General features: G+C 36.1%; 1 protein-coding gene across 2 annotated transcripts in view; it reads left to right on the top strand.

Annotated features, from left to right (window-relative positions):
- Positions 1 to 27645, top strand: part of IL1RAPL2 (interleukin 1 receptor accessory protein like 2) — a 429112-nt gene that overhangs the window by 120216 nt on the left and 281251 nt on the right. Inside the window, exon 1 of one of the 2 annotated variants that reach the window (XM_072430661.1) lies at positions 25643 to 25688. The exons of the other annotated variant lie outside the window; for it this stretch is intronic. Coding sequence (XP_072286762.1) covers positions 25682 to 25688 — 7 coding nt within the window. The 5' untranslated portion in view covers positions 25643 to 25681. Of the gene's footprint in view, positions 1 to 25642; positions 25689 to 27645 lie in introns of those variants that run through there. 2 annotated transcript variants of the gene reach the window in all.

Genomic DNA, 27645 nt, shown 5'->3' with positions numbered 1-27645 from the left:
ATAATATACTAGGGAAGGAGGTAATAGTAATTATGAGGTTAGTTTATATACCCATACTGACCATATGTGACACAAATAGCCGATTGCATAGGTGGGCTTAGCAAGTCTTGTTTCTTCTAGATTTCGCTGCTCTTCTTTTCAAAGGTTTCTTATTCTCTTTCTTCTATATGGATAAGATAAGCTCCCGATCCCCTCCCACCATGCAGTGCTTCCTCCTGACTTATTTGCAGGCCTATCCATTATAACACGGTTAAGGAAGCTCATGCTTAAACAGACTGTGACACTAGGAAAGTCACTATTTGCATAGCTGGGTCAGCAGGGCTCTGACAATACTGTGGAGAGAAAATAGAAGCAAAAAATACATAACAATAGTTTATTTCCCTGTTAGCTGTTTGCTAGTTCTGTCATTTTAAGACATAAACCAGAAAGATACCTTTAAACAACACGGAACTGTGTGATTACTGCAAATGACATTTTAAATATATAGGGCGAGACTTGTCGGTTTATCAAATATTTACCCCTGCAATGAAGCAGATTTGATTTATCTTCCACTTTATTTCCTCTAATGTATATTTATTTGCTGTCACACAAAACCAGCATTATCTTTTTGCTAAACAAGAAAAGCTGAATAAGAAGAATTTACTCAAGTTGCTCAGCCTGAAATATGAAGATGATCTGCTTCATCTGTTCTTGCTTGCTCTATTTGAGTACTAATGAGGATTTTGTACACTTGAAGCACACGTGTGTCAATGTCTTTGGAAGCAATTTAAAAGAATAGGAAATGTATTGTATTTTAGTGATTCTCTTAAAGTATTTTTTTGAAATGTCCTGCTATCCATATGCAATGATTGTAACCCTACTGGTATGTGAATGGTCACCAGCTAGTCTCTGTTCTTGAGGTCAAGATATTTTTAATATTTCTCTAACAGACAGCAATAAATGTATTAAGGTGTGATGTACAAATAGCCAACAAAATATGAAAATCCTGGATTGTTTTTGCCTCTGGAGGACTGGAGTTGAACACCCTAAGCTAGATCCATCCTATTTTTGTTGACTGCTCCTGGTCAGAGCTTTTCAGGCTGAGCAGTGGTGATCCACAGGATTAATTAAGGGGATATATATCCCTAATGGTGTCACAGACAGCAATCAAAACCCGACAGGTGTTCCAACCACTCTACGATTTAGCAAAAACAAAAAAAAAGTTTTTGCTTTAAGCACACTTGAACGTAATGGCATTTTGGTATATAGAAATAATTATATATAGGTTCCCTTTAAAGATAATTAGTACAAACCAACATGGTGATGTCATCATTAAAACCCCTATTTCTGAAGTGTTAACGGAGCCAAAACATCTAGATCATGAGTACCGACTTTGTAATCTCCTTTAGTACTTACATGGCCCAGACAAGTAAAGCTGGAGACAGCTAGGAAGTTAGCATTTTCAGAAAGAGGTTAGCAATGGCGGCCTTGGTATATTCCTTTGTTTGAGATGCTGTCATGGTCTTACATCTGTAGGTCTTATAGGACAATACATCTTTTCTTCTTTTGCTTCTTGATTGACATACAGTAAGTCTGAGTGGGTCCAGCACTTTTGTGCTTGAGTAATAACATTAGGGCTCATTTTATAAAGGTCAGTGAAATATTTGCTTTTATTTTAACCACATTTCGCAGTTCACTGCCATAATTTTCCTGCCTACAGAACAAAAGAGTTTATTAATTTTTTTTACCTTTTCAAACGATAGCAAAAAAGAAAATATACATTGCTGTCAGCAGCATCAAAAATCAGACTTTTCTGTTCTCAGTTATTTTCTGATGCATATTTGGCAATTTTGGCACAGCGTTTTAATGTCAATATTTTTAGTGCACAATGTTTAGATGTTTGGTAATTCTTAAACTAGTTAACAATAAAAAAAAAAAAAAAGTTGCAGGTTGTGGTAAGGAACCTGGGGAGTTCCTCGGCTCTACAGAAAAGAATTCTGATTGGAGATTGGTGAAGATGCCAATCATATATGACGTTTACATTATTGTGATTGTCTGTTCCTGTTTTTTTTTTTTTTTAGTTATGAATGCCACTGCTGTTGATTCAAAGTGCAATGTAGACTTGGATGGCATAGCACGGCTCCTTATAAATCTGCTAAATCCCTTATGTTTAAAAACAGGCCTATAAAATTACATTGAAACACATACTGCTTGTTTAACCAATATAAATTTATTTACTTCCCATCCCAGTTGCCAAGATTTTATTAAATACTAGTGCACATATGAAAATGTTCAGCAGGGACCAAATAGAGAGCCATCTCAGGTTCACAAATAGCAAAACCTACAGCCTCCTACATTAGGCAGCATGTTCATACACTATTTTTTAATATTTGGAGTTTAGAGTTATCATGTAGCAAAGTGAATTATCATTCTGAATGGGATCATTCTTTTAGCTCTATTGAACCATCCAATCATATGCAAAAAAAAATAGTTTTTGTTACATTTTCTTGTATTTGATTATGTATTCTTAGCATTCTTAGAAAGTGTTTTTTACAACATTCAATAATTCAGTGAATTATCTTTTACAGAGGTAAGAATTCACTTTGCTAAGTGAACTGGTTTTTAATAAGTCGATGTACAGTGCCACAAACACACTGTTATATAACTTACTGAACCTGATTACAACTCGGCTTTATTTAATAAAATCAGCTTTTTCAGACTGCTTTAAATTGATGCAATGTAGTCAATTGGTTTCTAATTATTACTGCATATTGCACGTCCTTGCATTATTCTTTAAAATGCCTAATAACAGTTCTGTATAACTTAAAACATATCAATATTTTTATGGTAAGCTAGTTTAATATTTTAAACAGCTGTTACAAATCTTGATTTGGTCTGTCTGGTATTTTTATTCATTTGTGTTTTTTATGGTTATTACATTCATATTTAGAAACTGAATGGGTAGCTCCACAGCCAGAATTGTAATAGTAGGATATAGTTTCTTTCCTAACTTCAACCTCTGATTTAATACCCTCAGTTACAGCAGATACCGAGTGAACATAATTTTCCATCATCCTAGGTTAGGCTGCCAGCATTCTCTGCAATATATAACAATTACTTCAACTAATTGACTGTCATTTTTCGTTTAGAAGACTAACTCATCCCAGATTTGTTCAATTATTGTGACTTTTTTTCTTGCAATTATGCCTGTTTGATGGAACTGTTTAATATTAGAGAGATAACTATGTTATCGTTATTTAGCATTTATTATCAGAAATATTTTGAGAGTCACCTTTGCGTTTCATTTTTTCAAATAAAGGGAAATGTATTGACAGCAGACGAGTTAGAACAGGGTATTCAATTTCATTATAGCCCAGAAAGGCCTAAATGTTTCACACTTAACAACTTTTTGTTGCTTACAAGTTCCAGTGTTAATCTCCAGGTGAGCATCTGCGTCCCTACGGAGCATCCTTGAATCCTAGATGCTGCTTTTATATGAAACTTTGACTTTGACAAGCTTGAGCTCTACCTATTTGCCATTATAGCTTTGGTATTTAGGTCTAGGATCTGAGCGGGGTTCACGGGTATTTAAGGATTAATTAGAGGAACAAGATTCTTTTTTTGAGTCAACAAGAACATGCACTCCTCTTACCTTAGAAATACGATTGACTTTATAAATGGTAACAAGCCTGATTAGTGTGTATAGGACTTGTTATTACTAAAATATACAACGGACTTTGTAATCAAATGCAATGAACTACAACCTCCTCAATGCATCTAAAAGAGTTTTCTATATTTTACTAAAAAAATCAGTGCTGGGGTACAAAGAAACCTATGTGTATAATGGTTAAACCTTTAGTGCTTGTTGACCATGGCAAGTTTAAACAATATAACTTTTACAACTAAATGAAACATTGTGGTAATGGGTGCTCCCATGATTTTTAACAAGAAGATTTCCATTAAATTTGCCTAAATGGGACTACTAAATGGCCCACACAACTTTAGGTGTAGGTCTTTTTTTCTTTTATGTCCACAGCAAAGCAGCCATGGGTGCTAAAGAACTGCATGCCTCTGTTGAAATTGGTTTTCTACTATGCACTGGGAAAGATCTTAACCTGTAATGGAACATTTGGATACAACTGAAGGATCAGTCTGTTGTAATAATACCATTTGGTAATGTGATGATTTTATTCATGGATGTTTCTCTGTTTGCGCGCAGAGGTTAAGTCCCGTAAGACAGAAATGGTAGCATTATGGCCGGTTTTATTTTTCTAGCACTGTGTCCGCCTGTTGAAAGAAAAGGTAATTTGGCAAAGTGATTATTTTTACTTGTCTAATTGTATTGTGATGTCTGTGAGATCCCAACTGTGGAGAAGGGCCAGTTACTTAAACTTATGACTCCTTTAATATAAGACTTGGGCAAGATATTTCTTTGCATCAAAACAGAATGGTGCTTTATTATCTTAGAAGGACATGAGTTAATCATTATTTGCTGTATTCACAATTATTTCTTAGAAACAATGTGAAGAAACTAATGTCAGATCCTCTTAAATTCAGGGTCAATGCTGTTGCATGTTGTAAACAATATTGGTGCATTGTGCTCTTTTTTACCTTGAATATTGTGTGTCATGATGACTAACCTTAGTGTCAATTTGTGGGGTAACTGTGGATACTTATATCAAGCAATGGAAAGTATGTTATGAAATGCAAATATTTTTATGTCCTCCTATGTTCTCCCACCTTACAATCCAGATAATGGAAGGTTCTGAACCTGGTGTACCTAAAACATTGCAATATATAAATTATGTAGTTGCAAGTGTTTAACTTTCCTCCTTGTATTGATATTATTGGGGTTCTTGAAGTAGAATGCTTGTAAAGGCATTTGCACCATATCAGTGGAATATGGTTTGTATGTTTATTTGCAGAAGGGGTCTTCTGCTTTGAGGGTCCCGGTTGTATAGCCATAACTTTTTTTTGAATTTTTGCATAAATTGGGAGGGAATAAAAACAGAATCTATGCAATATCCAGTTAGAATCAATCCCTCTGCCTTTTTGACCAATTAATATGTAAATCATATATTTTAAAGCCCAACTCCCGGCTCTGTATTAGCAAATCCTAATATATTTGCCCCCCCCCCCCTCCTGCAAACTCCTCTGTACCCCTTATTACCAGTATGTTTTGTGGCAGACAGCCCTGCGAGTTACCATAAGTCATGGCACAGATCTGAGAATAGCTTTCAACAACTGATAGGCGTACAGGTTGTATGAGAATTATTGTAAATGTATTTGGTCTTTTCTATCAGCGATGTGACCAGAAGCCATGTGTCCTCTTTTGGAGGAGCAAATATATGTAAATTGCTTGTGTTGTCTATACAGGTAGTCCCCGGGTTACATACGAGATAGGGACTGTAGGTCTGTTCTTAAGTTGAATTTGTATGTAAGTCAGAACATGTACTTTATTTTAATAAATGTAATTAGGACAGATGTTTGTCTCAACATAATAGGCAGCGTGGTGTCAGTTACTGTACAAAAACCTCACTGTTAATCACAAATCAAGCAAAATAAAAAAAAAAAAAACTTTATAGAGCCTAGACATTCATTACCTTCTGGAGCAAGCTGTGCTTTGATATGCAAAAAGAAACAACTGCAGAGTTTGTCGTGGTCAACAAAGAGTTACAAGAGGCTGCAGAAAGAGCTCAGTCCTTAAGATCACCCACAACCTGTGTTTAGCAAAAGATGTCTTCTGCAAATCATGCAAACCACCCCCATCCAGCCTCTGTCTTGCACACGAGTGAGCAGGGAAGCCCTGTTTATATCTAGGAGGCGTCCGTATGTCAGACGTCCTAACCTGGGGACTACCTGTATCAGGTTTACTAGTTTCTTTGGAGGAGAATAAAGCAAGACTGTGAATGAAAGTGTGAACAAAGTTAAGCAGATGTGAGAGGATATGCCTGTGGTCACACTTAAACACTATACAGGTTTGTCACATGACCATTTATAAGTAGTTATTAGCAAATTATCAATTTATCTCCTGTTTTGTACATTTACCAACTGCTGCATTTTACCAATAAAAACTGAGACGACGCATGACCATCAGAAGTTAGAAAAATGATCAGAACAAGGTGTCAGAAAAAAAATGTCTAGAAAAAAACATCTTCATTTTTAATAATTTCCTCTTAATATTGTATGCCGACATTCACAGATTTCTTATGTTTACACACGCCTCTCCATGAAGCCAGCTCCTCAACAAGGGAACAGCTCAGCATTTTGGGTCTTGTGCTTTGCAATTAACAAATGCTAACGAGCTAAATTATAATTATTCTCACAGGTAAGCAGTGCATTGTTTTCTCATTAGGAAAGGTGCTACTCTGTTTATGACTGTCACAGTAAGTGAGGCCAATGTGCCTTTCAAAAATAATTAGCACAAAAAGTTCTGCCTTTTTTTCCTCTCTTACTCAAAAGTTATCTGTAGCTAGGGATAGTTTCCAAAAGGTTTGTGCTAAAGGTCAATGTAATGAGTCACATAGAGTGCTCATAATGAATGTGATGGATCACTCCCTTTCCAAAATGTCTTAGATGCATATTCTAACAACAGTGTCATATATATGTCACACTGGCCTGCAGGTTAGGCAAAAGCTATCTATTGTTACTTTCTGTGATGCATGATTTTTACGACTGATAGACACAGAAAGTTCAAATGCTATTTTCTTTTAGTATTAAAAGTCTCCTTTTTTACAGACTTATTGTTTTATATTTATATAACCACAACATAGTGTATGTAACATTACATTACAGGGTTCAAAGAAACACTAGCACAATTTCTTGTTAACATCTCCCAGTTAACGTAGATGTAAACCCTCAAAAAATTTAATTTTCTAAAGTCCAGTGTATCATAAATAATTGGCATTTTATAAAGTACTCATTCTCCCAATTTTACATTTGTGTTGCATTTTATACCTGTCTGTCAACATGCATGCACTCCAGCAATCACTGCATGGTTTTTCTCATTTTACCCGAATAATGTGCATCTAAACTCCATACCCTTTATTTTTTCTGTAATAAATTCTATAACTGTGATTGAAAAGCTGGTAATAGGAAATAATAATGTGACATGGCTGGCTCTGCTGCCTGGGTGGGGTGAATCATGAAAACAACAGAACAGAAATATTTAAGCAAGTAGGCATTTCACTTGTGTGCATTTCCGCTGTGTATTCTGTTTTTTCCCCCAAAGATTGGTGACAATTGGCAGCGTGGCAGGAAACATAAAACAATATAGTGTTAGGCACCAGCCTGTAATAAGAAATAAAACAAGGCACAATTATTCCAATACACACACTGATGTTTTAGTTTTAGTAGCATTTATAAAACTTTTCATGCTCCTTTTAGTGGTTCACTAGACCCTGGGTGATGAGTGTATAATGGGTTTCATATGTAAGTGAGATTTGTCTTTGTTAGTATACTTTAAAATAGATTCTATATTAGCAAAAGTACAACTACAGTACTGATAAATAATCAAATACAGTTCAAAAGCATGGATCATAGTCTAGAGCAGTCTTTCCCAAACTTTTTACCCCTAAGGAAATCTTTAAATAATTTACAGGTGTCTGTGAACCCATGGTATAATTAATTCTCGGGAAAAATGCTAGGTGCATCGGTTACCAGTGGGAAAAATGCCAGCCCATAAATTAGTGATCATAATACCACCTTTACAAATGGCTAAAAAGCAATGGTTTCATGCAGCTGGCAAGTGGTGTTGGCCTAGGAACTATAACCAATGTGATAATAAGCCACATCTCAAAGAACCCCTGGCAACTTCTGCATGAATCCTAGGATTTCTCAGAACCATGGTTGAGAATGGCTTGCCTAAAGTTTTTGTTTGCAGTTAAAGATCTGTCTTCATGGACAATAGGACCATTTTCTTTAAATGTTTGAATAAATGTTTCTTTTTAGATCAGCCTCAAATTTAAGCTGGAAATCTCCGACTGCTGGGATGTGTACTAATTTCCAAGGATTAATGCCAAACCTTTTGAATTTACTAATAGTAATGTCACTACTCTGGGATGAATTTGCAGCCCAATCTGTGGTTTTTCACAATAGGATTCTCTTTGGGGAAAAAAGGGCAAAGAGCATTAGTTATGAGGCATAATTTAGAGTCTACAAAAGTTGTAATAAAGACTAGATAGACTTGTCTTGCAGGGCAACCTGCATTTTTATTTATATTCTTGTATCCACTCATCAGCTATAACAAGGTTTAAGTATTTACAGTTATATTAATTCATTAAATAGATGAACACAATTAATTAACAGTTTAGCATTAATAGACCCAAATTAAACATGGAAAACTCTAATGAGCCACTTGGATGTATGTTCCGTGTTACTTGCTAATTTCAGTTGTGACAATGAGCCAGTAACATATTTACAATGAAGCTCTCCTGGGCTTAACTACCTAGGAAGCAATTGATGTAAATTTAATTATCATTGAAATTATCTCGTCAAGTATTTTTTCATCTCCTGGTGTTTAGGAGTAAGAGTTTGAAAGTGCTGTCCTTGCTTCTAACATTTATTGGGTTAACTCCACTATGTCCTGGAAAACAAGAAGTCTCAAACTTCATGTAAAAATGATACAGAGAGTGACATGACAGAGACAGAGAGCAAGCTTTACTGTAGGTTAATATTTAATCTGAGTAGACTTGCTTATTATTGAAACACTCAAATGCTCTTATACCTGACATCTTTAATTACTGGCTCAAGGAACAGGGAGGAAATCATGGGCAAATATTACGTTTTCGACTCTGAAGAAAATACAGCATTTTGTAAGATAAAGGAGCTTTTTTGGTTCTTTTTATTTATTTTAGTATGAATTAAAATGTGCTCGGGTTCCCCTATCTTTTAAAAATGTATACATAGGAGTTTCAAATTGGTGTACATGTTAAAGACCTATTGTACTTCGCCACCCATGTAACTGGCACAATATCAAGTCCGATTTCAAGGTATGCCATTAAAACTATTTAAAAAGTATGTATAAATAAAATGTAAAAATAAATACATACAAATTTAGTAACTGCAATATGGGAGAGACTTTTGGGTGTGATTTGTGTGTGTGGGGATAAATGGGCAAATGTGGCTATCACAGTGACAGTAATAAACCATAATAGACTTGAAAAACATGCACAAACCTAAAAGTAGATGGGCATCAATTATGGCAATAAACAGACAACTGTGACATGGCAAAACATGGGTAAAACACAGGCAATCTTTACAATAGGCAAAAGATGAATGAACGATTATGAGAATACCTGGTCAATGAAGGAAAATCGTGGCAGTATGTGTTTTAGGAAACGCTTATCGGGCTGGCAGTCCCGTGCTGTGCACCACTGCAGTATTCCACACAGCATATTTTGTCCAGCAATGTCACTTGCATTAGCAAGGAGAATAAAGAAATAGCAGCAGCCCCTGCTTCCCTTTAGCCATGCAGCCTGATGTATTTTATTGGCATCCCCAGCACACTCTGAGGCTGTGCACAGCTAAAGGGGATTTTAGAGGCACATTAGCTCCTGACTCTATCCTGCACTGCCATTGGCTGCTGGGACCTTATAGCCTCTCCACTTCCTATCACCAGTACCTGTTGTAGCATTAAGCTTGGCTAACTTGCGGCTGGTGTGTTATTCCTATGATTTACCGTTGCCAACCTTGCCTTTTTTCAGTTATGCTGCCTGGACCGACCTCTTTCCTGTGACCCTGTCTCAGACTTATTCCTCGTCTGGTGGACTGATTACCTGTAAATGACCTGGCTCTGTATTCTGGATTTCTCTCAGTTTGAATCTTGGTACTGTTGTATCTATGGGCTCCTGGTCTTCTGCCAGCCCTTCCCCAGACACCAACCCTTGCGCACTGTGTGCTGGAAAATGCAACCAGGGGCTTGCTAGGTGAAGAGTGCAGCATTAGATTGGGGGACTGGTGTCTGGGGGGTATTGTTACTGGGCCAGTGCCTTACAATGTGTACAACAAATAGGCAACTGTAGCACCGAACATGCAGTTGTGGCAACTTTTACTATATATCGCAGTTGGGAAAATTGCAACAATACCTGTGCTACATACGGCAAATCCTGAGAAATTATTTGCAATTGTGCAATTGTGGGAATAGGCTGAAATTGGATGGAGAAACAACACAAGGACATCAAAAGGCAAATACCAATCACAATATTACTTCTGCAACAACTGGGTAATGACAAAAAGTTGTCAAAAATATAGAGGCAATCCCTAGATTTTTACACCCACCTCTATTATTATTATTAAATACTTTAGTAATGATAGGAATAGTGGCATACTGCAAATTTTACCAGCAGTTTTTTTGTGCAAAGCACAATAATAATATTCAAAGTGTAGTAATCCAGTAATCTGCTTAAACCAGTTTTTGTTTGTTGATTTTCCTGCAGATAACTAAAATATGGCTGCTATAAGCTGCTGTCCTTTACATTTGTTTAATTCAAGAACCCATATGTCTGGTCTATTCTAACTCTGCCGCCAATGTCATAACCATAAAGCTTTAGTTTGGTGTCCATACTATTCAGTTTATCCTTTCTTTACTTCCGTTGTTATAACAATGTTCCCAGGCTGGTAATTTCCCCACCTTTGTTTTATTTCTACAATATTCTTTGTCTGGCTGCCAGAGCTCTTCTTATGTTGCCTTTGGCACATCATCTATTAAAATTGGTGAAAAGCATTGTTTTTCCTCTGGCTGCAGCACCAGTTTGTGTTGTTTTTGATTGCTCGTAGTCCCATGTGAGAATTATTTCAGCAATAGTGTTTATTGGCCTGGTACCTATTGGGCATCTTTCACTGGACAATTTAATATAAGGAAAATAAGTATTGGCCACAATACCATATTAAAATAATGGAGTGAGAAAGAATCTGTAATCCATTTAATGGCTGTTTTATTTACTGGATTTGGTGCTGATGAGTTCACCAACTTAGCATGCCATGCCTTAGCTGTTTCCCCTGACCATTGACCATCTGGTATATTACAGACACATTTCCTTCAGGGATGCATGCCCTAACAAATTTTTATCATCACTGTCATATCAACTCAGCATTTTCATGTCATCTTTCTTCTTTGATAAACTGTTTCTGAATTGACGGCTGTCACAAACATGCTTAGGTAGGAGTTTAAAAGATTCACTATCTGACCAAGGTTAAATCTTTCCACTGACGAGTAGCTGTATATTGTTCCTTTGGGCAGCTGTACAGTTTAGGCGATACCATTCACCTAACAGATCAAGTAACATTAATGTAAATAATACCTGCTTTGATTTAATTTTAAATGTACCAGTATGTTCTAATTATCTCTATTCCGGTGCAGTTTATGCTTCTATACATAAATTGTAATGGAAGGTTTAAGTTATATTTCACAAACAATGTATAATTCTATAAGTACTAATACTAATTTATATAGAGGTTAATACATCATGGATAATAGGGAAATGTAATAAAATACAAGAAAAGATATCATAAGCACAGGTGCCACGGAGTTATAAGGATTAGAAAGACATAAAATATTGGAATAGCATTAGAATAAAATTAGAATAGAAAGGTAATATAGATATTTTTTCCTGGGAAGGACCTGGAACCAGGGAAAACATGTTAGGTAGTTGGAAGGGCATTCATTATCACTTGGTGTTTTAAAGTAGGTGCAATTTTCAGTTGCATTAAAAGTAATAATATATGTAATTTAGAAACCCCAAAATAAGCCTATTTTTTTTTGTTTTCTGGATTTTTAGAATCCTGGGTTGCAGTGAAGATAATCTTAACTCAACAAGCAGCCATCCAGGGCTGCCTATTTGATGGACCATATGTAGTGTAGCACAATGAATAATAATGATGCCAAACTCAAGGGATATTTGGCATCATGAACCTCAGGTTTCCCTGGAAAAGGTATTAAATGGCCTGGATAAGGCTAATATTAATGGTATTGCTGCAGAATTGATGCCCTTTATTTGAGACCAAGGCCTAGAGTGGCCTGGAAGGGTTGGGTGGGCCAGGCCAGGCATTCTCCCTTTTCCAGGCCAGAAATTTAAGATGGTTAGGAAGCACCTGGCCTCTGATATTAAAAAGACACCTGCCTTTGGAGACAAGGGGAGTTGCAGTCCGAGGCCAGGTGGGCCAGCTGTAAAGGCTGTGTGCCGCCTTTGAGCAGGGAGTAGGTCTCCCACAGTTAGGTCTGATAGATCAGAGCCAGGAGGCTACATTTTGTGTTTTTTTTTTTACACTGGCTATCTGTCATGCTGTTTAAATAACTTTAATACTTTTTGTATGTTTAAAATGGAACAAATACCTAACGCTTGAATAATTCAGGTCATTGAACTATTTGAGGACAGTCTATTTACCTCTCTACTTACCATCTTACCTATGTATAAGAGGTTTCTATAGGTTCTCTGACCTAAAACAAGTATGTAGATTGGAAATATACAGTATTCAGATTTCACCAGTTGTATTCTTGTTTTCAGTCGCTGACTCTTTAGGAGGTGAAATCAGAATTTGTATAATGTTATTGAGTCCTTAGCTTTAAATCAGCAATGGCAGCTCCTATATTTCTACCAGTTTTCTTTAAACCAACCCCCTACCATAAACATAAACCTAAATAATATCATGCTGGTATCACTGATAAAACTACCAACATATGACTAAATGCTCTGGGCTTTAAGGCTTGAATCGTCGTGCCAGGTTTGTTTAATTATAAAATATCTTATAGTCAGCAGCATTGTAATAATAAATCATCCAGCAAACATTACCATATATCTCCCAGCCAGCAACAATATATTATATGCCCAGGCCAACAGCATACTATTTTCTCCAGCTAGAAGTAAAAGTACAGAAACACAATAACCTATTCCCATAATATATATTCCTCAGCAAACCAGATCACTGGTATTTAGTGATCACTATAGAAATAAGATAGCATCATTGTTGTTGATTGTGTGAATCCACTATTTTCTTCCAGGAAGTTTGATTGTGTGATTCACAGTTGCTGTAAATTGGATTGATATTTGTCAGTGCTGGTCAGGAATGTCTACGTCTGTGTTAATATTAACATGGGTAATGAGTGGGGAAAGCGGAGTAATCTCTCCCTTTCCAGGTATCTTATTAATGAGATGGATTTTATCCTAAATTTTAGCTCATATGTCCTAGTTCCAGGTTATTTGAGGAATAGTTCAGCCCGAGCAGATCACTACTTTCTGGAGCCACCTTAGGAAACTGATACATTAGACCTCCCAAAGTAATCAACTTTTCGTTTTAGCTTTACGTATTAAAAATCTTTAATAAAACTTTGTTTTATTTAGTCAATATCAAGACAGATATAATTCAATGGAATTCGGTAAAAATATCAGTCAGTAATTAGAAATAAAGCATCAGAAATGTAATTTTAAGGTTTACTGACTATAATTTAATGCTGCATTTTTGACACATTTTTCTGTTGTTTTTTCAAAGTTGGCAAAAAGCTAAATGCACTAAACGCAGATCCCACAAAACACAGCTGTGCAAATACATCATACCCTTCCATTTCCTTCTAAATCAATGACCACATGCTAACTTGTGGTAGATATTTTAGGGGTTCTATTCTATTATTAAAATGAGAGCTGAAAAGATTGGCAGCTAGATCACCCAAGATTCATCTAGACTGTAGGGTTTTGCCTATCCTCCTGATTACCGGGAACAAATACACAGAACCTTTTTTTCTTTATTTTGATAACAAAAGATTTCTTAGGTCAACTTGTTTCATTTTTGGCCATGCTTACCATGGAGCTGTGTTTTTACTTTTAGGTTCATTTTAAACTTTCTTTTTATTAAAATAAAAAGTGGGTATTTAGATTTCATAATCTATATTCATGACTGAAAGTTCTGTTTACATTCCGTACCTTATCTTAGCTTCATTTCATAAGAAGTCTGCACAAAATGCCATTCCAGCTTACTTTTAACAAATGTAAATTGTTGCTTTTTCTTTACTACTTCAATTATATGATTGGCAGCCCATCCCGTTGTAGTCAGGTAGCTGAATTTATAATCTGAATATGTTGTGTTTACTATTCAAAGCATTCTTTAGGCTGTTGAGCTGGATCATTAGGCTTTAAATGTGCAATAATATGACATTACACACTTACTTTTCAGCTTTTGTGGCGTGTTATTTAGGACAGAATTTTAGTACTGCCAAATTTATTTGTGAATACAATTAGCCTAGAAATGCCAGCTTGACACAGTGTCGACAATAATGCACCAGAAAACTGCATTTGATGGTTGTACAATATTTATGTCTTTTTTAGAAAAGTAAAATCCTGGATCTTGATGTGGCCTAAATCCTTCAATATTGATGAATATCTCATCTAGTTGTCAAAAGTATGAAGAATTATTATTGTATCCTAAATATTTCCACCTAATGGAATTTTGTGCTCGCTGGCCTATTTGCAGGGCTTCCTGTATGTCATTAGGTCTACAACAACAAAATGATGAGTTTCATGGTTTACCACATTTTACCAATACTGTTAATCTTTTAAACTGGTACTATAAGTGTAATGAAGAGGCACAGAGTTTGGGCCTGTCTTCTTCATTGCCTTCCTGTCCATGCATGAAATCACCCTTCAAATTGCTGAGCCAGTACAGAAATGAGAGGGGGTTAGGTGTATTGAATGAGATTGCCCATCAAATTGTTGAACCAGAAAAGAAGCTAAGGGGGTTGGAGAAAAAAGACAGGTTAAAGCATCAATTTCTGAGCTCAAAGGTTTTAGTATAAAGGAGTTTTCTAAGTTTTAAGACTCCTGTAGCAATGGTGTTAAAAACATCAGGTATGTTCCATTTTTAAGTTAATTTGTAGCCCTATTTAGAGTAATGTAAATGGGTGTAAGAAAGAAAGAGGTTTGAAGCTCGTAGTAAGTAATACAGTGTGGTGTACTAATTTAGTATTAAGTTCATACAACATTTAATAAACATTGATACAGTATTATCCTCTGCCCTGTTTAGTTATTCACAGGGCATTTTCTATATGTATATGCAGACTGTTTAGCACGCCCTAAATACTATCCCTGAGGAAGCCCATCGAGGTGAAACGCGTTGGATTCTCACGTGTCACGATACGTTCAAATGAACGTTTATGCGTTTACTTAACTAACTTTGTGATAGATATTATTATGTATAGTATGCTGAACCACTGCCCTGTGAATTACTAAACAGGGCAGAGGATAATACTGTATCAATGTGTATTAAATGTTGTATGAACTTAATACTCATTTATTACACTACACTTTTTGCATTAATTACTAGGAGGCTCAAACCTCTTTCTTTCCTACACCCATTTACATGTTATTCTTCTATAGAGGTGGCTCCAAACAAGTTGAATATATTCTAAGTGAGAGTAGGAACACCTTTTTAGTTTTACAGGATTGTGTCGAAGACCAATTCCTGCCAACATGTGAATCCAGACAGCAAAATCGTGATACTACTATGGGCTTGAAAGTATTTGCTATGATGCATGGGCAGCTTTGTGCCAGTATTATTTGTAAGAAGCTGCTGGTTTTTGTCTAGGAGTTAAAGATATCAGGAAAACATTTAAAAATAAACTCATAAGAAACCTAAAAGTTTATTATATGCCTTTTTTGTTCTGTCTATGTCTTCTATATGTGTTATATGGGAACCAGAAAGGATATATGGCCTAATTCCTACTTTGCTGCCCAGCACCATTTTTTTTTATCTTTTCCAACATCAGACAACATTTCTAAAAGTGGTTCATTGCTCAGAGCAACCAACTCAATAAAACTGAAAGCCAGCACTATCCAATTTACTTTTATCAGTACAATTTATACTATTTTTTTTCCTATACACTTCTCTGTTTTGGTTTTATATATAGATTTCGGCATTATTTTTTTAATACAATTTTCTTCTGTTGCAAAATTGTGACCACAATCAATTTATGTCTCTAAATAAGGCACAGAGAAAAATCTGGAGGTTTTACCGTATGACTTTTGTTGAACCCCCACCACTCTAGAACTAACAGCTTGTCATAGCAAACATTCTGTAGAAGTGCTTCACCCATGAGACCCAGGGTATAATCCTATCTTCTGTTTAAATATGTTTTTTTTTTCCTGAGATTATGTTTTTCAATTAAAATAGCAATAAAAAAACTGAATTCTATTTGGAGGAAAATTTTACTTATTAGGATAGTGTATAATTTTCCCAAAGCAGAATTCCCCTTGTGTATGTACAATTTTGCTTAAAGCAGACAGTGCATTTTTGCCCAGTAGCATTAAATCTTTTTCTGCCAAAAGTGTCTAGCAGTCTGCTGCAAACTAGCATTGTACAATTCCCTGTGGCAGGAAAGGGCTTAAGGCATTATTAAATGGTGTATTCTCCGCAATATTGAAATGCATAGTGCTGTAAAATTAACAGCCTGTATCATCCTACTTGTCATGTATCTTAGACATTCCCTTCACTCTAGCCTGACGTATTTCATCTCTTCTCATTAGCCATGTCTGTCCTGTAAGGGGAATAGAAGTTTTTTTTTTTTTTTGCTGAAGACTCTAGCAAGCTACAATCTTCGCTGCATCATGCTTGACTTTCCGTGCTTTGTTCCTGGTGTCTAAGTACAGTTATTTCACATGCTGTTCTTTGACTTTTTAGAAATGACCGTTTTTCACAGCAGGCTTTGTCGGCAAGAGTATTGGGAAGGTCTGATCTTTGCTAAGCTTGTGTTTGGCTGTCAGTTTACTGAGTAAAAAAAAAAAGTGGATGAAAAAAAAAGGTCTTCCAATATTCTTTTGCAAATCAAGTGAAATTAGTTGTCAGATACTGCAGGGAAGAACAGAGTATTTGGAATCTCAGCAGGGGTCTGGGTTAGTCATGTCTGCTTTATAGAATATTATTATTATTACACAGTATTTATATAGCGCCATCATATTACGCAGTGCTGTACAAAGTCGATAGTCGCATCACTAACTGTCCCTCAAAGGATCACACAATCTAATGTCCCTACTATAGTCATATGTCATTAATGTAGTCTAAGGTCAATTTTGTGGGGAAGCCAATTAACCTAACTGCATGTTTTTGAGATGTGGGAGGAAAGGTGAGTGCCCGGAGGAAACCGACGCAGACACAGGGAGAACCTGCAAACTCCATGCAGATAGTGTCCTGGCTGAGATTCCAACCTGGGACCCAACGCTGCAAAGTCTTTACTATAATTTACGGTCTTAGTTCAAATTATATACAATACAGTTGAATTTCTCAGCAGATACTTTACTTTGTGCATATGAGTTTACTATGCTTAAAATTCAGTGAAACGAAGTTTAAATAGACCCATGTGTAGGCATTTTCTATGCATTTCTTGTTCGCATTAGCATCTAGACTAGAAAAGTAAAGGTCAAAGCTTTAAGTATAGATTAGCAAACCCTTGGGTTTTAAATCCAACCTCTATCACGCTGATAGCAGATGGAGGGTATCTGCACATTCTAGTCCATCTTTTTTTTTTTTTTATTTTAAACATTTTTGTAAATTTGACGTCAGCGCAGAAGGACCACTATCCATACTGTAAAACAGCCAAATGTGCCAACTCTTTTAATGTCATTTTTAAACTATATATACTTTACTAGGCTTTAAAAATGACATTAAAATGCTCTGCTATCAAAAAACAATTTAATACTGTTCAGCATAGAGCTGTTCTGTACCTCCTAAGGTCTCAAAAGGCCAGCAAGGGGATGGTGTGTTCTGTACTATACATTTACAAAATTCCACCTAAAAATTTAAAGATGAACTTCATTCAAACCACTAAAAACAGATAAATCAAATGTATGAGTGGTGTTTTACCTGCCATAGTATTTGTATTTCTGTCCATCCAATATTTTGCAGGGCAGGAGCCCTTATTTTTTTTTCTGATGCAATTAATTAAGTTCAGACGCAGACATCTTTTATTTCAGCTGTCCTGGATATTCACTATGCCCCTGTCATCATTTTCCCAAGTAAGCTTCATATACGGCCAATGTTCTACTTCTGCTTGTAAAGTATGAAAATAAATGTAATAGCTGCAAAGCCTTTCTGCATATTTTTTCTAAAGTAGACTTTGACCTCTTTTGCCCCCGGGGAGCCCTAAAATAGTTTTGAGGTCTTGAGAACCTCTGTTAAAAATAAGGTGTGGGAAAAAACTTTTTTGGCCAGAGGGCTGATTGCCCGCATACAGTGGTTGATAGAAAACCAACTTTATAGACCACTAAAAACATCATTATGCAGTTGGCTTTATCAAGTTGCATTGGTCCCAGGACATCAAAGGCATCGTGAAACATGGAATAGGCAATTCATAGCCTGAAATACCTTTAGCAGCCTTTTGAGGAATCCTCGGGTTTCACAGGAATGGCTGCACAACTATAATGACTTTCTGAGAAAATCTTCCTGATAATGGTTGTAGGCATTTCTAAGGGGGTCAGTCCCTGCAGTTTGACACGACTTGATTGTTACACAACATTGTAACAGCTGGCAACTTCCTCCTTACCACTCTCTTAGATTGGCATCAGTGGCATAGGATTTTCATATTTCCTAGATATATAGAGCCCTGTATTTCCTTAGCTTTCTTAGCTTAGCTGTACTTTTTGTTGAAAAGATTTGTTAATTCATTGTGATTCCTCTTTGTTTGAAGTCTTTGGTATCTTAAGATATTCATGTTTTCCTATTAGATATTCAGAAATGATTTTTTTTATTTATTTATTTTTTGCCAGCTCAGGATAGTTACTTAGTAATGTAATGCCCAAGGCATACTCCACTAACTCTGACTAAAGGAAAGATAATGCAATAGAATTTTAAATACCTTTTTAAGATACTTTGAATCCAGCTCAGCATTGCTGTGAATTTTACAGGTAGTGTGCAGAAAACATTTTCATTCCGCTATTTCAGCATTTTCTTGAAATATTTCCAGATTTTGGATACAGTAGATAGCTCCATGTGTGATTGATTATACTTCCATTTTATTTTGTTTGGTTTGTGAAGTTTAAAGCATAAACGCTTCATCTAGCCGAAAAATAAGCACAAGGTAAAGATGTGCATTTAGAAAATTATTTTAGGATAAAGGTAATTTCCCTATGTTTTTCATGTGCAGTAAGTCTTCTAAGCTCCAGATATTTTATGGTAGCAGAATATAGCTAGTCTCTGGGTTACATACGTGATAGGGACTGTAGGTTTGTTCTTAAGTTGAATTTGTATGTAAGTTGAAACTTGTACATTATTTTAATAAATGCAACCAGGACAGATGTTTTTATGAACATAATAGGCAGCGTGGTGTCAGTTCTCACTGTAAGTTAATCACAAACAAAGCAAGAAAAAAAAAACTTTATGGAGCCTAGACAATTATTAACTTATGGAGCAAGTTGTGCTTTGATATGCAAATAACTGCAGAGTTTTTCTTGGTCATTAACCACCTGGGCGGTTAGCCCGACCTTGGTTTGGGGTAAGTAAACTTGCTACAATCGTTTACCCCGAACCAAGGTCGGGGTAGCTAAAAGTATGAACATGGCAGAACAGCAAAAGACTTCTCCAAGTCATGCGAACTGCCCCCTCCCCCACATCAATCCTCTGTTCTGCACATGAACGAGCAGGAAAGCCCCGTTCATATCTAGGAGTGGTCCATATGTCAGATGTCTTTAACTCGGGGACTACCTGTACCAACGGTCTACATTGCAATATAAATTGAATTTAGAGTATATGTAAACACAAAATCTAGTTTCATTATGCTTGGCATTGTGCCCAGCCTATGTGAATCTGTTGCAATGATTCTGTCTTCTATATTTTGAGAACTTTGTTGAGAATTGTGGTTGCCAGCGGTTACATTTTTTTTTCTGCACTGTATTTATATTGAAGATATGTTTCAATAAAAAATCAATAATAAAAAACAAATATTCTGCCTGCCTGCTTTGTGGACTGCTTCAGTTGGCTGTGGACTGCCTGTCAGGTCAGTAAGATGCATAAACTAACAAAACTTTGAGCAAACTAACTAAAACTTGAACCCCCACCTCGAAGAATAAAAATAGTGAAGAACAATTGCTCAAACAGTGATAGCCATGAGCCTTTCTACACATACAATATACACACCCTAACACACATATTGTACACCTGTGCCTTACTGGCAATCAAGGAAGGTCAATGATTTGCTTAAGAAAACTATAGAGGGAGTCATGCATACTAACTAAAATGTGTTTTGGATTATGCAAACTTTTTATTCAGAGATACCAAAGGATGCAATCAGCCTGATTTATTAAAGCTCTCCAAGGCCGATACACTTTCTTCAGTGAAGCTGGGTAATCCAGTGAACCTGGAGTGGATCTGGTCTAGGATTAAAAACATTTGCTAACAAATAGCAAATACTTTTAGGAAATCCATTCCAGATTTGCTGGATCACCCAGCTTCACTGATAAGTGTATACAGAAATATACCATAAAAAATAGATACAAAAGTACAGAACAGTTACAATGTTGCAGGCATCAAACATTTCGGTACAATATGGTTTAAATTAGAATAATAAAACAAGATACCTTTAAATCTTGAATATGTGTTCTTAGTGATGAATAAATAAGGCACTAAAGTGGTTACAGTTGAAAGTTGTTCAGTCACCTGAAAATTACCTAGGGCGTTAGAAATAACTTCAATATTGTTGGGGATTATAAATGGATCCCCCAACCTTTTCAAAATGTGCATGGGCATGTTCTGATTTTCTAGGCTATCTGGATATAAGGTAATTTAATAATGATCAATTCTATCCATACATTCAAGTGAAGGGAGGTTTGTGCTATTAATTCCAATACTACAACTTTCCTAGCCATAAATAATGCTTTTGTGACATGATGGTCTGGTTAAAATGATTATGTGATCATGTGATTTGCGCATTCAAAGATTAGGGTCCATGGAAACAAATATAATCTTTGATAGCATGTGGGTAACCTCTGATCAATATTGTTTCCCACATTCATATATAGTATGCCACAAGTCTAAACTTGGGACATTTTGGGGTTGAGAGCCTAATGTTTTAAATTTACATAGACTTTAAATAAATATTCAAAAAGACAGTCTGCAAATCAATGGACTGGGTGAACTACTAAAGGGTATACTAGGAAACTAATGACTAAGTGCATCATAGTAGTAAGCAACCTGCATGAACTGGGTTGTATGACTTGTAAGACTGTAGTGCTTCCTTCTGAACTTTGAGGATTAATTGTTACACAGTGGCTGCAGCTAAAAAGGTCATGAATATGTGAATATAGCTTGACCATAAGCTCACTTCAAGGAGCTGATTATACCAGAGTCAGTCTTTCATGTACATAAAGTTTCCCCAATTCATCTTTGGATGAATTTAAGGTTGCAATGCTGCATGTTTTGTGAATCTGTCTTACATACATACAATAATGGGTACTTGAGTCCTGAATGACACATATAAATTGAATTACAGGCAAAAGAGCTGTTAACACAAAGCATCCTTGAAACAAATACATACATACATTAACAGATGATGTATGCATAAACAAACCCCCAGAAACTTTCTCTTGTTAACACAAATAGTAATAAGAAATGTATAGTGCATGTACAATTGATGTAACCATAAAAAAGTGCATACAGCTGTAAAAGAGGAAATGTCAAGGTGCATGAAATAAGCTCATTAATTGTACCACAACAGCTGATGCTGCTCACTTCATGGTGACAGCATAGGAAGCTTATTTAAGGTAATTAATTGTGACTGTCTCTACCAGCAAGGATTTTATTTATTTAGATTTGACAGGTCCACTCTTCACGCTAGCAGATTTTCAGTGTCGAGTTACCCTGCAGGGCCGGAAATTCAACAATTATTCAACCCCCAAGTCTCCGAGAGATAATTGGATGTAGGCCTTGGGTATTTCTTGCAAGTCTGGGGTAGAACCTAAAGTTTAGCCATTTGGGGATTGCAGCTCCCCAGACACCTCCAACACCCCAAGTTCTGTCGGTGTGATAAATGAGTCGTTTACTGACGATTTAAAGGAAGCTTTAGACCAGTGCTATTGTGAAAAAGAGCAATCAATCACATTGAAGCATCCTCATCTCGTACAGTGATACTCAGCCTTGGCTTGTGCAATGATTGCATGAAAATGAATGACTCTTTGGATATCAGTACAGTTGCAAACCAAAGACACTGCTTACATTAGTAGGTTTATTGAACAACATAGCTGACAAGAAGGACCAATACATTCAGTTACGGGTAATCCTTTATATTCACAGTAACAGCTGACCTGCAGTTCACAACAAGTGAAACTGAAAAAAAAGTATTTGTGTTGCCATCTATTGACGATTTAGTGCTGTATTGTTTGTCTGTTCCAATTGAAGTAATTGTGTAATTGGAATGTAATATTTGCACAACTTTAGAGTAGCTTTTTTGTTGTCAGAGTAGAGCTATTCTTGCCATTAATCCCCCCAGAAATATACGTTTTTGATTACCGTTGAGTTAGAGCCGCGCACTATTTGCTCAAAGCTTTGGAAGTTTAGAGATGTGATCCTACAGTTGGGTTCTTGTCCTGTTCCTTTATGCTGTGGTCTTTAATAGCTTAAAGCAGAAGTTACAAGAGTGGACTGGACAGCGGGCACCTCCATTCTCCACCGTCTTCATCTTACATCACCCGATCCCACACTGCGCAGGTGCAAAATCAAGTGCATGCGTGACATTGGTTCCTTTTTTTTCCAAGCCAGGAGAGGTTCTTCTGTGCATGCCCTAAATCAGGTATGTGCAGAAGGACCAGCCTCCTGGGATATGTGTTGTATGTATCACAGGAGGCTGCGGGTTTCCCATTCAGTCTTTACCCCCGTGGCAATAAAGATGACACATCCAGTTGCTGGATGATTCTGTTCTCCACAGTCCCCATGAATCGTGATGATTTGGTTCTTAAAATGATTCATGATATCTTAGTCAATATAATTATTTGAGTACATTGGTTCAGCCCTTGTCACTTCAAATTGCGCTGTCTTTCCTTCTAGAATTCTTTTTGTTTCGACTTACTGTTTTTACACCTTCTAAAACTAGACTATGCTCATTTCCCCAACCTCTTTTTTTCAGCCTTTCTGCCAAGGCGATTATATTGGCTGTAATGTTTATATGACAGGTTTTGTTACCTAGATTGGTTAAAAATGGCATGGATATGTCAGCAGTGAAATTAGATCATCGGATCAATTTTTTATTAATGTTTTGGTGAGAAAATATGAGAAATATTTCTTTAAACCCTAAAATAGATCTCTAAACAAGATTTTCTAAATTCTACAATGAAGGTAACAACTTCATACGGATATGTCAGTAAATTTTCTGAAATCAATAAAATGGAGCCCTTCTTCCCCAAAGCTTTCCAGCAACACTTAAAGCAAATCTGTCGTTCCTGGATTTTATTTTCTTTCCTTTGGTAAATGAGTCACCAGAGATTTCTACAAAACTCTTCCTTGCGTGACGTGGCACCAGGTCTAGTAGCAATGCAGACCTAAAGCAGCATTTTGCACAAATGTTCCAGCTGTTCTATACTATAACTTCTATTATCAATGACGTACACCGCTTTATACCAGGAGGTCATGGCTTGCAAAACATTTGTGCTTGTGCTCATATCAGTATGAATAGCATCTTGATACCAAAACAATCATTTTTACTGACCATTGGCTTTGTATATGAGCAAATGCAAGATTTCTTGTGTATTTTTAGGTTTAAAGTTGTTGTTTTTTAGACTGTCTCAAAAATATATTTACTATCAGAAAAAAAGTTACATTGTGGAAGATTCCAGTAGGATTCATTTCTAAAATTCTAAAAACCTTGTGTTAACCTTTTTTTAATTGTTACAAGTAAGACTGATAAAGTAAATACATAAAAAACAACATATTATAAAATGCACACTATAATATAAAACATATTATAAAAACAGTTGATGCAAACCATCATATTGTATGTAGGGGTTGTATAGGCTGTGCCGTTATTGTTACATATATGTGACCTTGCATGGGTCTCTTTCTGTGCAGCAAATAAAGATCATCTACAGCATTAAAGGCCATACATATCTATCATCTGATCTCTTATATGATGTGATGAAAGCTTTGGCCATATTTCTAGTGTGACATAACTAAATTAGGGGGTTTGCCTCAGAGGAAGTCAGATGTATTGATTTGTCAGGAACCTCATAAAGTGACATTTTATAACTCAACATTCGCATTTTCACTTTTTAGAGGTATATCCCATGGGAAGGACAGGAGTCTAACATTTGCATTTTCTTTAGGTGTAAAAAAAATGCATACAATACATATATCTGTATCTCAGTACTAATGTCTATTCAAAACAGGACTCAATGTGGCACTCAGGTGAAAAACATTTTAATGGAAGAAATCGGAGTCAATACAGAGTCAAGATTTTTTGGCTGTCTGTGTCACCATAAGATTGTCTATTCACTTCAAGTCTAGGTAGACAGATCAGGAATAGATTAGAAATGCATGTCATGGGTACACAGAAAAGTTTTAAAACCTCAGCAGTGACACCAAAAGTTTTAAAAGGTAAATAAGTTTTTTTATGCAGACATTAAAGACATTAAAATATTTTGGCTCAAATTCTTTGTGCTACTACATTTTTTTTAACTAAAACCTTTTATTTATTTTTTATTATATACCATGACAGTACATATCTAGATTATTTGTGCTGGTATTTGTACTGAATGACAAGAAGATGAAAATCAAACCTGAAATCATGTCTGTAAAGTCTGGCATCTTGCGTTAAACTTCCCCAGCCGGAGCTAGCATCCCTTTTCATTTCTTGCAAGTAGCTCAATAAATCAGGGAGAATTCCTGCTGGCATGGCCATGATCCCATTAGCACTGGTCTGCCTTTCTTGGCCCTAGCAAACTTATTAATTACAGTTTACAGTACTTTCACCAATTTTACAGAAAGCTCCCAGCTGAATACTTCTTGAAACAGACTTTTACTCTTTTGTAAGTAAGTAAAATGTTAAAATGAAGTACTAGTGACTGTATGTGTGAGTTTTTTTTTCTTACCAGAAAATACTGTGAACTTTGTATTTAGGTGGCTTCTCTGTCAGAGTGTCATAATGACTCATTATTACACTGATGAATGTACTGTTTTATGTAGACACTGGCCTGTTGTGTTTACTTTGTTCTGTAAAGGTTCTTCAAAGCTAGGTTCAATGCTACAGAAATATCACAGAAACTGCATTGATATTAAGTCCCAGGGTTAATAAATATTTTCAGGAAGCTGTAACTCATAAAACTTGCTGAACCGAATTACAAATGATTTTAGAAGTAATAGAGAGTGTGTGTGTGGGGGGGGGGATATTTAAGCACTGCTTAATTGACCAACTTTGACAACAATGAGGGAGAATTGGCTGTGATGTACTAGAGAAAAAGAACTAGGCAGTGGTTTTACCACAAGAATTATTAAACCTTAGAGGATACAGTAGTGTAAAATTGGCCATTGCCAGGTCAAGATTATTTATGAATAATAGGTCTCACCATTGTTTGCCTAAATTTTGAGGTGAGGTGTTTGAGATGCACACTGTTCTTGCCTACATTATATTGTGAGTGATAAAATATGTGGTATTTAAGCTGTACACTGTTCTTATGTTTATAATAGTTTTATTTTTTTTCAAGCAATGCAGTGGCGTGCGGAAAACAAGAGGAAATTCCAAGAACAAATGGCCAGTAAGTGAATGCTGTGCTTTGAGCTTTCCATACTTACCCTTATCATCTTGAAGTTAAAAAAAATATAAAAACCTATGAAAGTAGAAACAAATATCACATTTAGATCAATACACCTCTTTTTATTAAGAGAAAAAACAAGGTGTAACATAAAAGATGTGTACTGCCAAAATAGGTGAAAATCTCAACCCCTGAAACAAAAGTTCACTACTAAAGTACTACAAATACAATAAAAAATATACAAAACAAAAGTGCAGTAGAGCGAACCTTTTTTTTTTTTCTCTGCATAGGCATAAAAAAAATGAAAAAATTACAAATATCCAAAAACGCACATTTAAGGCAAAATATTGTAGCAAAAAAGGTTCTAATAACATAAAAGATATACTATTAAAATAAGTGACAGTCTCAACCTTTGAATACACTTCACTTGTTAAAAGTAATACTAATAACAAAAATACAAAACAAAAAGTCTGTAAATAAATGCCCTACAGTTTCCTAAATCAGCATTCGCTAACTGGTGGTCTGCAAGTAGATTTTGGTGGTCCGTGGCTCTGGCCAGTGCGCCCCCAGTGGGGTCAGGAGAAGAACCCCACGGGGGGGGGGGGGAACCAGCCAGAGTCATAGACCATGTCCCCCGTATAGATCGCAGGCCGAGGGCAGTGGCCGGACTGTGTCTTTGCACACAACCCACCCACTGTCCTATAGCAGGCTCAGACCTGCGATGGTAGAGTAGGCAGGTTCTAGTAACATGACATCACTCTGGGGGAAGTTTTTTCCCCTTTGAGTGACAAGCGGCTCCCGGCACATGCCAGGTCCGGAGTTTGTGAAACTAGTGGTTTTTTGACGTCCAAAAGATTGGTGACCATTGTCCTAAATTACCTAGGTGTATATTGTGGTCAAGGTGATGGCTGACCTGGTTAATTTGGTTTTCAAACTGTTAAACTGTTAATAAATTGCAGCTATATATTTAATTGAAATACAATACCTAACTGCTGATACATTTTGATATTTTTAACTATTCATAAGCTGTTTTCAGCGGAGACAGCAACAATCAACAATGAAACTGATAGATGCTTAGACTGCAAAAAGCAATATAATGTGAATAGATACTACAAAGAAATGATTTGACCCTCCAACCATGACCCTTTACTACCTTTATAGTGTCAGGATATTTTCTCATTTTTTTCCAGCTGTCTTTAAAATATTCATTTATCCAGGTTAAGTCAAAGCAATGAATTTCTGAAACCCATATTTCCTCACTGGGTGTGGAAATGACTAGATGGGGTGTCAGAAGCCTGTCACTTTATATCCTGCCCTGCTATTAACTGCTGACTTCATCTGTGACACTGTAAAGCAGTCTTTAAAAATTATCACTGAAGTAGTTAACATTTTGACCTGTAGCGCAAGTGACATTGATGCATCTTCCTTAGTGAGTTTCTTTACAGCATTTTTGACGTGATTTATTTGTTTTAGCCCTTTAAGCAACATCACCATTGATTTATAATTTTATTGTAATTGCAAAAGTAAATAGCCTTCAGATGATTTAACCACTGGGAAATGGGAACAGATGGTTGGTATTGTGGTGTAGGCTGACTGTACAATCCAAGCAACTATAACCACATATCAGATCCATATATTTATTTTATTTGAACATGACGTGATAAAAAATAGGCACCCTTGCAGTTGTGTAGTACCTTTAGGAATTAAATTCCTTATAGCTACTACTATTATCTTTTATTTAAAAAAGCACCAACATATTACACAATGCTGTACAATAAGTAGGGGTTGCAGATGGCATAGCAATTTACATACCATGCACAGCAATATATATGTACTACATATATACTATTGTAAAATCTTTACACTGGAGGAGAAGAAGACTCTGCCCGATTGAGCTTAAAACTTAAGAGGTAGGGAGGTATAATATACAATAGGTAGGGAAAATGGAGGTAGGGGAGTA

This window comes from Pyxicephalus adspersus, chromosome Z (assembly GCF_032062135.1).
Source record: "Pyxicephalus adspersus chromosome Z, UCB_Pads_2.0, whole genome shotgun sequence".
In the NCBI taxonomy this organism is placed as follows: Eukaryota; Metazoa; Chordata; class Amphibia; order Anura; family Pyxicephalidae; genus Pyxicephalus; species Pyxicephalus adspersus.
The sequence above is the reverse complement of the archived record's forward strand: the minus strand, read 5'-3'. Positions and strand labels throughout refer to the sequence as shown.